The 13,782-nt window shown below is 41.8% G+C and overlaps 1 protein-coding gene across 1 annotated transcript; it reads left to right on the top strand.

Moving 5' to 3' along the window:
- The first annotated feature begins 4,775 nt into the window (after positions 1-4,775).
- On the top strand, positions 4,776-13,735 carry LOC142217191 (guanylate-binding protein 3-like). Its single transcript, XM_075285380.1, has 12 exons — positions 4,776-4,965; positions 6,416-6,546; positions 7,002-7,111; positions 7,564-7,760; positions 7,915-8,163; positions 8,563-8,840; positions 10,276-10,488; positions 11,231-11,312; positions 11,492-11,827; positions 12,249-12,372; positions 13,042-13,115; positions 13,461-13,735. Exons 1-12 carry the CDS (start codon positions 4,776-4,778, stop codon positions 13,733-13,735), a joined length of 2,259 nt encoding a protein of 752 aa, XP_075141481.1.
- Positions 13,736-13,782: the final 47 nt, after the last annotated feature.

Raw genomic sequence — 13,782 nt, forward strand, 5'->3', positions numbered from 1 at the left:
ATTCCCAATCATCTTTCCATGTGCCCCCACAAAGTATAATCCTCCTACAGTCACCTGTACACTAAATGTCCCCACACTATAATGTTCCCTTCCAACTGCCTCACAGTATTAGGTCCCTCTCCTGGTGCCATCAGTGTAAATTGGTGGAAACTAGAGGGGACATGAAACTGGGGCAGCTGGAGGGGGACATTAAACAGTGGGGGTAGGGGCCACACTGTGGCTCAGTGGTTAGCACTGCAGCCTTGCAGCGCTGGAGTCCTGGTGCTCAAATTCCGCCAAGGGCATAAAACCATCTGCAAGGAGTTTGTATGTTCTCCCCGTGTTTGCATGGATTTCCATCCCATATTCCAAAAAAGACATAATGATAGGGAAAAATGTACATTGTGAGCTCTATGTGGGGCTCACAATCTACATTAAAAAAAAACAAAAACAGTGGGGGTAGTTGGAGGGGGGCAATAAATTGACAGCTGGAGCGGGACATGAAACTGGGGGCAACTAGAGGGGGACATTAACATCGGGAAGCTGGAAGCAGACATTAAAACCGTAGGGGTAGCTGGAGGGTGACATTAAACTGGGGGCAACTAGAGGGGGACATTAACATCGGGAAGCTGGAAGCAGACATTAAAACCGTAGGGGTAGCTGGAGGGTGACATTAAACTGGGGGCAACTAGAGGCATACAGGTTCCCCTAAAACTTCCTCCATGGTTTAATGTCCCCCCAGTCTGTGCCCTCTTCATCTACCCCCAGTTTCATGTCCCCCCCTCCATTTCTCCCTCAGTTTCATATCCCCCTTTATTTGCCCCATTTCATGCCCCCTCTCCATCTCTCCCCCAGTTTCATCTCCCCCCTCCATCTGCCATCTCTGCCCCCAGATTCATGTCCCCTCCATCTCTCCCCCAGTTTCATGTCCTCCCTCCATCTCTCCCCCAAGTCTCATGTCCCCCCCTCCATCTGCCATCTCTGTCCCAGTATAACATTCCCCTTCCATCTCTGTCCCTAGGTTACTGAGACACACAGACAGACAGACACATATAGAAACACACACACACACACACACACACACTCTCTCTCTCTCTCTCTCTCTCCAGCCTGCGGGCCGGATATGGCCCGGGGGCCGGGCTTTGCCCAGGTCTGGTCTAGGTAGTGTCACGTCTAGGGCAGCATTATTGGACAAATCTTGGCACAATTTTATGGAGCTGTGTCTGTGGTATGTCAGGGAAGCCTCTTGAGGCTGAATCAGATACCAGAAGACAAAGTCCACCTCAGTCCTGTGTCCTCTGATATAACCGCTTGTTGCACACGCCTGCGATAGTATTAATAACAACGTTCTTCCCTTTCACTTTCACATTCCCTTGTCTAAGGACTAAACTTCTTAACCCTTTATTATAAAGCTTTCTTGTCATATTCTTTGAGCTCCTCTAGAAGGACTTCGGTTGGATCTAGATGCAAGACACAGTCTGGGGACACTAAGGTGAAAAGTCACTCAAGTCTTCTGCGAGGACCTAGATTTTTTGTAAGTCTCTGTCTGTGAACATTTGACTGCTTTACACATGTCAGTGGTAGGAAGTTGACTTCAGCCTCGTCTCTGCCGCTCGGAGCAGATGAGGGGACAATTAGGTTTGCCAATACGTAACGTACAGAATACTGCAGGATAGTCAGTGGAGAAGACAAACTAACAAAAATGCACCAGAATTCTGGTATAATTTGCACAAAAAATCTGAAGCACACGCATTACATCTCATTTTCTATGTGATTTACATATGTTCTGACAGTTTCTGCGCCTTGCTCAGCAGGTGGTGAGGTTTGTTGTAATGTGGATGGAACTCAATATGCTAAATTGTCCACCAGAAATTGCGCTAAAATTTTAGAAGATGCATCAAAAATTTATTTAGAGTAATCACCTACTAAGTGGTGTAAAATTAGACTGGACAGTGTAAAAGACAACATCAAGCACTTTGGAAATTCTGGCGTAATATAAGACTGTCTAGTCCAAGTTTGCACTGTCTAAAGGTTAGACCGTATTAGTTTATGTCCAGTCGGTGTTCTCCTCCGCCATCTATATCCTTGAACCATTGCATTGGGTTACTTATGGGCCTGTCACTTTGGTTACACCCTCATAGTATGTTGTGCTCACTGTTATCATGGTTGTATCTCCCAATGCTATGCTATGTCACGTTACGATGGTGATAACACCCAGGGTGTAATAATGGAGCTTTCTGGGATATCGGTTGGATTGGACAGCCATGTTAGTTGTATAATCTGTGGTGTACATGTTATTCTGGGTACATTGGGACTTTAAGACATGGAACACTAAGGTCAGCTGAGTCTATGCCACATGTAGAGCCATAGTATAAAATAGCCTTAGGGTCTTCATGAAGACCTCAGATTACTAAAGAGAGCTCCCAAACACACCTCGAGGCATTAGATAGTTAGATAACTAGAATCCGAGTATTGTACTACCCCAGTGAAGAGTTCCTCCTGACACCTCCCCAGGCAAACCACCAAAGACAGCACATAGTGGTGGAGTTTTGAGGAGAACCATGGTATCCAAAGAGATGATGAAATCCATACCATACAGTAAGTCAACATGGACTGCTGGAAATCTCGATTACCTGACCCTACACGTGGGAACCATCACTACCTGAGACTACCTGTGACCTCTAACTCGTGTGCTTTGGAAATTAGTCAGAACACCCTGCAAACTGTTATATACATAATTGGTGAATAGTGGCCCTTGCATAGGACCGAGTGGAAAAGGGTCTGTGTGTGGGCCATAGTACCTGGACTGAACACGGCCATGTGCATAGGAGCCACTGCTTAGTAAGTTATGATACAGTGAGCTCCAAATAGCCCCAATCACTAGAGTAATGGACTGACATAATGATGACTATGATTCAGTAACTTCTGTGTAGATGGCCGAGTTCAGTCCAGGTACTATGGCCCGCACATGGACCATTGTCCACAGATGAGACTTGCAAGGTCCCTAAGAGCTAGTCCACATATAATCTTCCCAGGGGTGCATCTTTTGGATCGGGACAGGAAGATATTACAAATAAAAACACCAAGTTGATCAGGAGTGCAGTGAGAACCCCATGACATATGGCATTTGGTATTTGTATTTGGTGACAGGTCCTCTTTAAAATAAATGTTAATTAGAAAAAAGTCAAACTCCTCCTTTGGAAAACCTTAATTTTCCCAAATTTTTATTTTTTGTTTACCAAGAATTCAAAACACTAGATAAAATTTTTGATTTTTTTTTTTTTTTTTTTTTTTTTTTAGCTGTAAGATATAATCAACATAGTTTGCAGGTTATTTCAGGTCAGGAACAAAGTACACGTAACATGAAGCCGCCTTTCTTATCAGCTTGTGTGGTGTTCTGTACGGGAAGTATTTTTCTTTTCTGTTGAAAGAGCGACCAGCAATCGAAATGGTTCCTCTTTAAGAAAGAGGAAGAAACTGTAAAAAAATAAAGAAATAAAAAATGCAGAAAATGTCTTAACTCGATCGTGTCTCGATCACTGCAAAGTTACAAGGGGTTAAAGTTTCAACCTCCCGTGATATACACTGGTCTGCCTCTGTCTCTATGTCAACACATCCTGTTTTTGTGTTCTGGTGGTTGATAGCATTGTTGACTAATAAACCTACATTAACCCGTTTATGCCTCGTGTTCCATTATTGGAACGGCAGCCTCATAGCACACGACTCAAAAATTTCAACCTCCGGCATAAATGGGTTAATCACCTTTTCCCCAAAAATTAGCCAATATTTGAAAAAACTTCTCAGAGAGAATGGCGGCATGAAAATTTTAAGGCTTGTGCTCACCTTTTCTGAACTTTGTTACTTCCCAATGGAATTAGCCATACCAACTTTTTCATGACACAGGCACTTTATATGTTAGCCACACTCCTTTTCCAGACATGACCAGCACATAAAGTGCTCAAGTCAAGTGTAAAACACCTAGGCAGGAAAATTTACCTGCTCTTCCCAAAATCCCCCAGGTCAACCCTTTCTTCTGGAGCCTCCTTGACATTCTGGGAGTGTTGGCAAGTATGTTTTGCTATGTGGAAGAAGTTCTCCGAACATGATTGTTTAGGATCGACTGAAGGCTGAAACCCTTCTAACTGATGTTACTTATAGAGATGAGCGAGTAGTACTCGATCGAGTAGGTATTCGATCAAATACTACGGTATTCAAAATACTCGTACTCGATCGAGTACCACTCACTATTCGAATGGAAAAGTTCGATGCAGAACCAGCATTGATTGGCCGAATGCTATACAGTTGGCCAATCAACGCTGGTTCTTCTCCTACCTTTAGAAGTCTTCTCCGTGCAGCGTCCCCGCGGCGTCTTCCGGCTCTGAATTCACTCTGCCAGGCTTGTAGTGCGTGCATGCGCAGTCGGCTCTGCCCAGGCCCGATGTCTGGCAGAGTGAATTCAGAGCCGGAAGACGCCGCGGGGACGCTGCACGGAGAAAACTTCTTGGAGGATCCAGCCCGACCCTCACTCGTGGACTTGGTAAGTTCAATTTGATCGAATGTTGCGTACCCCTGAAACGAGCATTTTCCCCCCATAGACTATAATAGGATTCGATATTCGATTCGAGTAGTCGAATATTGAGGGACTACTCGAAACGAATATCGAATCTCGAACATTTTACTGTTCGCTCATATCTAGTTACTTACAGTGACTTTCACCTCTCGAGACTTTGGCAGCACATAGTAGGAAAGCAAGTTTTCCTACCAAAAATTAATCCAAAATTTATTTTCAGGTAATCATGGCTCCAATCCCAAAAATCTCCGAAGCTATTTGTCTGATTGAGAATAATGGAGATTCTTTATCTGTAAAGGAAGAGGCCAAGAAGATTCTGGAGAACATTTCGCAGCCACTGGTTGTGGTGTCCATTGTAGGGCCGTACCTGTCTGGGAAATCCTATCTAATGAACAAACTCTCTGGAGACTCAAAATGTAAGAGGTCAAATTATTTAAATTTTTATTTGTTAGGAGAAAATACATTTTGTTTTATTGCAACTAGCATTTATCAGGTTTATCCTAATGTATATAGCTGCCATATTATACATAGTCCATTCACATTAATGTGACCACCAGTCAAAATCCAGAATAACCCCCTTTGGCAGAGCGGACCGCTGCGAGACGTGCAGGAAGAGAGGGGATGTTGTGATGTTGTTCACTGGGATGTTGAGCCATGCCAACTCCAGTGCCATGGCCAGCTGCGCTAGGTTACGCGGTTGAGCATCCATGGTGCGAACACCCCAATCAAGGTGGTTCCACAGATTCTCGATTGGGTTGAAGTCCAAGGAATTTGCTGGCCAAGGGAGTACGGTAAACTCATCCTGGTGCTCCTCGAACCACGCACGTACACTGCGAGCTTTATGACACGTTGCATTGTCCTGCTGGTAGATGCCATCATCCTGAGGAAAAACAATTCGCATGTAGGGGTGAACATGGTCCACAAGGATAGATGCATACTTGTGTTGGTCCATCATGCCTTCCACAATGATGAGTGCACCCAGATGGCTAATGACACGTGTCTTCTGCGATTGGGCATTTAACGTTGACGTCAAAAGTAGGCAGTGGTCAAGTTAATATGACTGGACTGTGTAAATGTACAGGAATCTTGTTTTTACTTGGCCATGCACATCTGTTATGTATAGTATGTGATTTCTTTGTTTTAGTACCTTCTTTTATTTTGTAGCAAGCCCCACACATACTATCAACTAATAGCAGATTCTCATAACGTATAACCTCGAAGAACACAAGGACAATTATCTAAAACTAGTAGGACCTAGTAGGACATCACCTCTTTTATGGCCAAATATGTGACTTCATCACTTATAAATTGACCTTTGACATTCTCCTGTTGATCTCTCCAATTTTTAGCTGAGAAATGGAATTTATGTAGGGAAGTTAATATTTTGCCCTACTGCATATAGGCCAGTGAGGGGAGGCTCCTGCTGCAGCCAGTTGTCTTACCAGTCAGATACAGGACAGTGATGAGTGACTTCTCTCCACTGGTGGATGGATGGAGGGGGCTCTGACTTGTACCATTTTAATGAGATTAATGTCCCCCTCATATGCCCCCCCACCAGTATATTGTAGACATAGGAATTTAGTTGCCTGGATGAGGAGGATTTCCTAGGTGTGTAATCTGAAGTTGAGGCCCATAGTAGAGGAACCTTCTGTACTTCTTGTTCCGTAATAGATTTCTCATTGGAATATTTGTATGTATTTCCTATGTTTAATCTTATACCTATGCAGCTTTCTGGACACTCAAGGGTTGGTTGGATTGGTTTTTGATTGTGATGTAGATAAGTTATTTTTGTATACAGGTTTAGACACTATCACCATACGTAGACAATACACATTGTGATGTACAAGGTGTCATCTCCATCTGCAGGTGGATTCTCTTTAGGACATACATATGATGCAAAGACAAAGGGCATCTGGATGCAGTGTGTCCCTCACCCTAACAAAAGTGGTCACACCCTCATCCTGCTAGACACCGAAGGTACTGGAAATGTGACCAAGGTAAGTCATGACAATTTTGAATTTCTCAAACTAAACATGACCATTTTCTGATACAAAAAAGTGCCATTTTTATTCTAAGATATTTTGCACCAACAATCAGTCTTTTTTTCTAATTTTTCTGATACCTAACCACTTTGTTAAAAATTTGGTGGGGTATAGGTGAGGCTGCATAAGGAGGGTTCAGGCTTTCACAATCAATCACTTGACTGTCAAAACCAACCACCTGATGGCCATGTTTGAGAACACTTGTTACTTGAAACTTTCAAAGAAAACGGTCAAAATTTTTAATTTTTGTTGCACTGTGATGCATCATATCTCTTGAACCCTGCTTACCAGTGGGTGGATTGGGACAGGAACCTAGACAGGCCAGGGCGTGGGGGGCCACAGTCCACCCAATTTACTGACTTGTTATATTACAAATGTACGCCATTTCTTGAATTAATAATGTCTTTCAGGGCAACGTGCAGAATGACCATATGATCTTGTCACTGGCCATGCTCATGAGCAGCGCTGTCATCTATAACAGTACAACTGCTATAAACCAAGATGCTGTGAAGAAACTCTAGTATCCTTATTTGTGTAAGATCATCATAAGTATCAGGTGTTGGGTTTGATGCTACAGCATATGGCTATGGGTTGTATAAATACTGTGCAAGCGGACATTTTCTCGTGGCCTGTGGGCATGTGTAGTCTGCTCTGCCCAAGGCCCGAGGCCTAGAAGTTAGAAGCCACCGCCGGAAGAAGAGACTGAACAGGATGCTGCTGACGAAGATGGAGGCGGTGCTGGAGAGAGTTCTCTCGCAGCATTAGGGACGAACCCAGTGCTGTTTGAGTGCATTTTCTTGACCTCCAAGATTATTTTTATTATATATATATATATATATATATATATATATATATACATATATATATATATATATATATATATATATATATATATATACACCATGCATTTCAGCCAGTTGTAGACCCTTCTATTTCCTAAATTTCACAAATTTCTTTAACGTAAAAACTCAGTTCCATGACGGAAACCCACCAAGACATCACTCACAGGGCTTCCAAACAGAATGGCCAAGATGTACCTACAAAGGACCAGGACCCCATGTTGCCAATATTAGTATGGACTCTACGAGATGTTACACTCAAATTAGAGATGAATGGACAACCAGTCACTGCCGATGAGTACCTGGAAAAATCTCTGCAGGACATAACGTGTGTGTATTACCATTGACATGTCCACCAGCTACAATTAACAAAAATATTTCCAAACCAAATTCTCCTTATCCTTTCTAGAACCATGCTGTGTAGACTTCCGTATGGACACGTGGACCTTTGTTCTTACTATTGTTCTGTTGTTTTATATTTTAGCTGCAAAAACTCCAAGGACAAAAGAACAAAATAGAGCCCGAAAGACAATCCGAGATTTTTTTCCTCAAAGAAAATGTTTCGTTTTCGATTTACCATCATCAGACAAAGCGATTCTGAGCATGATGGACCAAGTATCTGAGGACAAGCTCCAATCAAGATTTGTAGAAGAGACCAAAGACTTCTGCCAGTTTATTCTAGAGAAAGTTCCACCAAAACAACTGAAAGGTGGAACACCCGTCACAGGATCCAGTGAGTCTCTTGTTGGTTGCATGGGGACATTGGTAGAAGGAAGAAATATGCCTATGTCACCAGTAATATTGTGGTCATCTACTCATCAATTCTGTTGGTTAGGCAGAAGATCCTTCTATGTTAGTTAGTTGCCGCACTAAATATACTGGTTATAGATCGTAGTCACCATTTGGCAGAATTTCGAACCAAACTCATTCAGGGTAAACATGTTTCATAAGGCCATGCAGGTTATAAATCTGTACATTCTACCAAATGGAGCACTCTCCCGCTGACAATATATTGTGTGGGTCCATTTGGTACCATATTTAGGGCAAATTTTCCTGACATTCATTCTGATGCATAAGAAATCACAGTGGACCAATGGACCAATTTGATATACTTTCTCATTTTTCCTTACAGGATTTGCATACCTCCTCCAGTCATACCTTGATGTTGTTAAAAACCATGATATTGGTTTTCTGGACAGCTCTATGTCAGCCATGTTCGTCAATGAAAACCGGAAAGAGATACAAAGATCTATTGAGAGTTATGAAAACAAGATGTTGTCCCGACATGTGAACAACCATGAGGAATTCCAGCAGGCCCATAAGGCTACAGTGGAGGAGATCATGCAAGACTTTAAGAAGTTGTGTGTGAAACATGAAAAAAGTCTAGAAGAATACAAGGAGGAGCTAAAGGTCACATATACGTTCCATATATTATAAAGGGTGCATTGTATTTCTGTTGAAATATACAATCAGAATAATTTGCATTACAACATCAATTCTAAAAGATTCTTTATGATATTCTGGACCCAATGGTGACATTACGCCATACCAAACTGGGTAGCGATCACTACACTTGAAGGGGAACATACCTTGTCACCCAAGGTCCTACATTCACCTGTATCTAGGATATGGAAAATCTTCCAGTAACATGGCAGCTATATAGGCACCAAATTTTAAAGGGGTTGTCTGGCATTAGGATAGGAAATAAATATCTGATCGTCGGTGGACCTACCATACTGGAATCTAAGTCAACTTCTCTTGGTTCTGTGCTCTATAACAAATGGGTGTCAGAAGTGGCCCCAAAAAGCCGATCAGCTATTTTACTTATTCTAAGAATAAGCCATAACAATTCTGTCCAGAGCTGACTTTTTACCACATGTTGCCCCTTTTTTATGTATATTGTACTTACTGTACTTTTTGCAAGTGTGTTTTCTCTACTTCCAAAAATACCCAGCTTTAGATTTCCTCCTGCTTTCTCTTACTTTCTACTTTGCTATCAATCCCATAATCACTTAACACAGAATCAGCTACCAGCTAGAGACAACACCATCTCTGCCTGCTGGGGGCACTGTGATTATCCTATCCCCCTATATTCAGCTAAATAGGTTGAAATACCATACGTATACGATTAGGGAGGCTGAACCATCAGCTCCTTCTTCTGCTGCCTAGTCATCATCAGTAATTATTGTAGGGGTTTCTGTCCTACTGGTGGAAGACATTGTGGTACAGGAATTCCTGAAACCTGTTAATAGTGACACATAGCTCTATATACTCAAATAGGGAGAGCGTTTAACCAGATCTCAATAAGCAACCATCATGGAGTGATATATAGAGATAGAGGCAGCAAGAACAAGAGAGACCAAGGCATACAATACTTTGGGAACATGATAAAACTTCCATTTAGGGTTGAGAGTAGGGTTGAGCGATCGGGAGCGGGAAAGATCAGATCCCGATCGGCAATCAAGCAAATTTCACGATCGGGATCGGCTGGAAAATGATCGGAAATCGGATTTTGAAATCTCAAGATAGACTTAACCCCACTGTATATATAATATACAATTAGGGTGAGCGATCGGGATCGGGAAAGATTGGATCCCAATCGGCGATTGAGCAAATTTCACGATTGCAGTCGGGAGCAGCTGGAAAATGATCGGAAATTGGATTTTAAAATCGATTCTGAAATCTCAAGATCGGCTCAACCCTAGTTGATTGTCACTTTAATGAATTTCCATTTTGTGTGTATTGGGGGTGGGGGGTGGGGGTGGTTCCATATTGTATAATATAGCAAAGTTGACAAATTATAATTGACACAATGAATTGATTTTTTATTTTTTTTGGTGACCAGAATGGCTTACAGAACAAAAAAGATGAAATCTGGAAAAAGTGTGAAGAGACTTCCGAGCAGAGTTGTAAAGAAATCATGGAAAAGCTGAAGAGTAATCTAGTCCAAAATATCAAGGGGAAAAAATATCATGTCGCCGGAGGACACAAAATATTTGTTACTGACAGGGACTCAATAATACAGGAATATGACCAAAAACAGGACAAAGGGGTCAAGGTACGGTCAAGTGGGGTCCTCATGGCTTGTCTTCCATTTCTTTGAAGTTGAATTCTATTATACACATTGACTACTAAGACATTGATGTGTCTTTAATATCATCACAGAATTGCCTTTTCTTAGATTTCTGTATGAAGTAGCTCGGAGGCTTGATGACAGTATGACATGGGGTCATGGCTTCATCAGACTAGGAAAAGATCTGTATAACATCTATATATCCGCCTTGTATTTATATAACTGTACCATGAACTGACAGACTCTACAGAGATACCAAATCTTCTGAATTTACAGGTTTTTTTTTTTAATGACATTGATATTGATGGCTTATTTTTAGGAAATTTTTGAGGGTTTACCCTCTGGCTTCCTCACGACTATACAAGTCAATGGGATTGGGCTACAATAAACATTACAAAAATTACCAAACATTGTAAACAAAGAACAGGATGTGACAGAGACCTGGAGGTCCAAGCAGCTAGAAGAACACTGTGTGGGGTAGAAGGCTTAGAAGAACAGTATGGGCAAAGCTTATTGTATGATGCCTTATGCTGGGACTGAGGGGGTGGAGAATGACATAGGCTATCAAAGACCATCAATCTTTGTGACATGCTCCACCCCCTCAGACCTTGCACTAAGTACCTATCAGCTGTTCTTGGAGTGTTCCTTTAAGTAGAAGTTTTTTTCCCAGAATATTTGTACAAAATCTATTATAAATTATGGTAAAATTCCCTCTATTTTTGAAAAGGCTGAAGACGTCCGCCAACAATTTTTGAGCTCATTAGAAGATGTAGAAAAAATAATCTTAAAGACTGACCAAGAGATGTCAGGTGAGACAACAAAAAAAAAGTCAGTATTGTTTTACAAAATTCTACTGTGTTCTTTCTCCTGAATGTGAATCTTGGTCTCGAACTCTTGACCCATTGATTCGACCTGCTCCAGTTACCACCATCATATCTTATCACAGAAGATCCATCCTCTTAATTCTCACTATTCTGTTTTCCTTCAGCTTCCAAGCCAATGATCTTCCAATTGACTGATAAATCGGATCCCACCCAACTCTCCCAGTATATACAGAGTTACCGCCTGCCTGCCGGGCCCTTCAGTCGTATTCTTATCCAGCTCTTTGGTTTTGCCGGCCATGGGAAATCCTCATTTGTAAATTCCTGCCTATATGCCTCGGGCAGCGGCAGATTTCATGACTATGCAGGCGAGGCGGCATGCCTGGGAGGAAAAACCATAGACCGGAGGGGCTACAAACTCACAGAAAATATCACGATTGTCGACAATCGAGGCTTTTCTACTATGGACTCTGCTCAAGAATGGGAAATTTATGCTCAACTCAGTAAGTTCCATTTATATTATTTACCTATAATAAGCACATTATTGTTTCCGAAAATGTAAAGATGTTACAGGTCATGTGTAGATGCCTGGTGAAACTCCTGGTGTATGTGAGCCATCGGTTGGGTGCGGTTTCTCTGGCCAGCACCCGTCGGTCTCTATCTCTCAGTTTCGGAGGTCTGCCGACTCGAGGAACATTCCGACAATCACCGTTCACCTTCCACTTCGTAATCACATAGGCCACTGTTGATGTTGGGTGATTCAGTTCACTTGCTATTGTATTGATCCTCATGCCTATAGCTTGTCATAGATGTGATGTCACCAACACATTATGGACTAGATGAATAAAACATGAACTGCTTCCAGGAGGATTGTCTCTATGTCTATGCGACTAGCTGAACTTTTTCTTATTTTATACCTTTAAGGTAACTGCGTGCCTCTGAATGAGTTTGTTACGTGGGGTAAGAGCCAAGATGAACGTGTCAACCTGGTGATAAAAAGAGCCAACGAGGACACCACTGATGTGATTGTGCCGGTTCTGATTTACAGGTATCAGCAAAGACACAGAGGCAATGTCAGGAATGGTTTTCATACAAGTGGGATGATCACAGGAGATAAAGAGGGGGAGAGTAAGGCTACATGCACACGACTGAGGGTTATAATACAAAAACATCCGTATTCTGTAAATACATGTCCATATTGTATCTGTCAGCCATAATAAAAAGACTTGTATGACCTAATACACTATTATGGGTGATTCTGTGCTATAAAAACAGACAGGAATAAGACCTGATCCATATTTTGTCAAAGTTTTCTATGGCCCGGACACTGATCTGAAAAAAATATGCTTGTGTCAATGGGGCTATAGAAATGAATGGATCTCTATACTATCTATATATGGAAAACAACTACGGTCTTCTGCTTAGGGTTTAAGAAAGAGACTAAGAGAATGAGGAGAAGATGAAGAGTGAGGGAAGAAAGGGAAGGAGAGGAGGACACAAAGAAAAGGAGATGAACCCTGGTAATGAGTGGGCCACGAGCCATGTTCTATAAGTGTGTATGTGTGTGGGGTGGGGGGGGGGAGTAGGGGGCTTCACTCTTCATTGATTCTGATAGGATTCATGATGTATCCTAAGGGTTTTCATAAAACTCTTGGATGTCTTCAGTTATTCATTGATTTGAGAATTTCCAGAATTTTTGTTAATTTTTCCATTCCAGTTCCCAACAAAGCCTCAATGGTGAAGAGCATGAGAATATCAAGAAATTCCTAAAACAAGCCCATTCGATCACCAGTAAGTAGTCCATAAGCTGATCCCTGTCTGATGATCCTACCCTAGTTTTTCCACCATTTTCTGTCCATTTTTATAAATTAGTTGCTCTATAGAAGAAGAACTTGTATGACACTAATCAAAATTGTGGTCAGATCAACTGCAAATGTTTTCTCTACCTAAGACAGTGTTTTCTAGATATTACCACAACTCTTGGCCCATCAAATATAGTCATTGAGTCCTAGCTTTCTTAAGACCCGTGAAGGAGAACTGTGCAGCACTAGGCTTGATATTTGGTGATGTTGTGTAAATGTGGTGCAGTAATAGTAGTAATAAAAGGAATAATCTTATAATATTACCCTCACCCAGGAATCCTGCCCTTCGTTGTTTTAACCAAGAGCAAAATGGGGAATGGAGCATCCTTGAAGGACAAGTTTTTAAAAATGGGAATGGAAAAGGTTTACTGCATAGAGAACTACACCATGTCTGACCAATTGGCCATCCGGAGTAAACACCTCAACATCCTCACCATCCTCTATGACATCCTGGATTATGCCAATTACCACCTGAATACCAAATCTAATGCCCTAAACAAACAGGAAATTGCAAGTATACTTATGAATAAAGTGAGGATGATAAACTAGAGACAGACAGCAAGGATCTTCTAGATGTCCTCATGTGATGGTCACTG

This window comes from Leptodactylus fuscus, chromosome 8 (genome assembly GCF_031893055.1).
Source record: "Leptodactylus fuscus isolate aLepFus1 chromosome 8, aLepFus1.hap2, whole genome shotgun sequence".
Taxonomy (NCBI): domain Eukaryota; kingdom Metazoa; phylum Chordata; class Amphibia; order Anura; family Leptodactylidae; genus Leptodactylus; species Leptodactylus fuscus.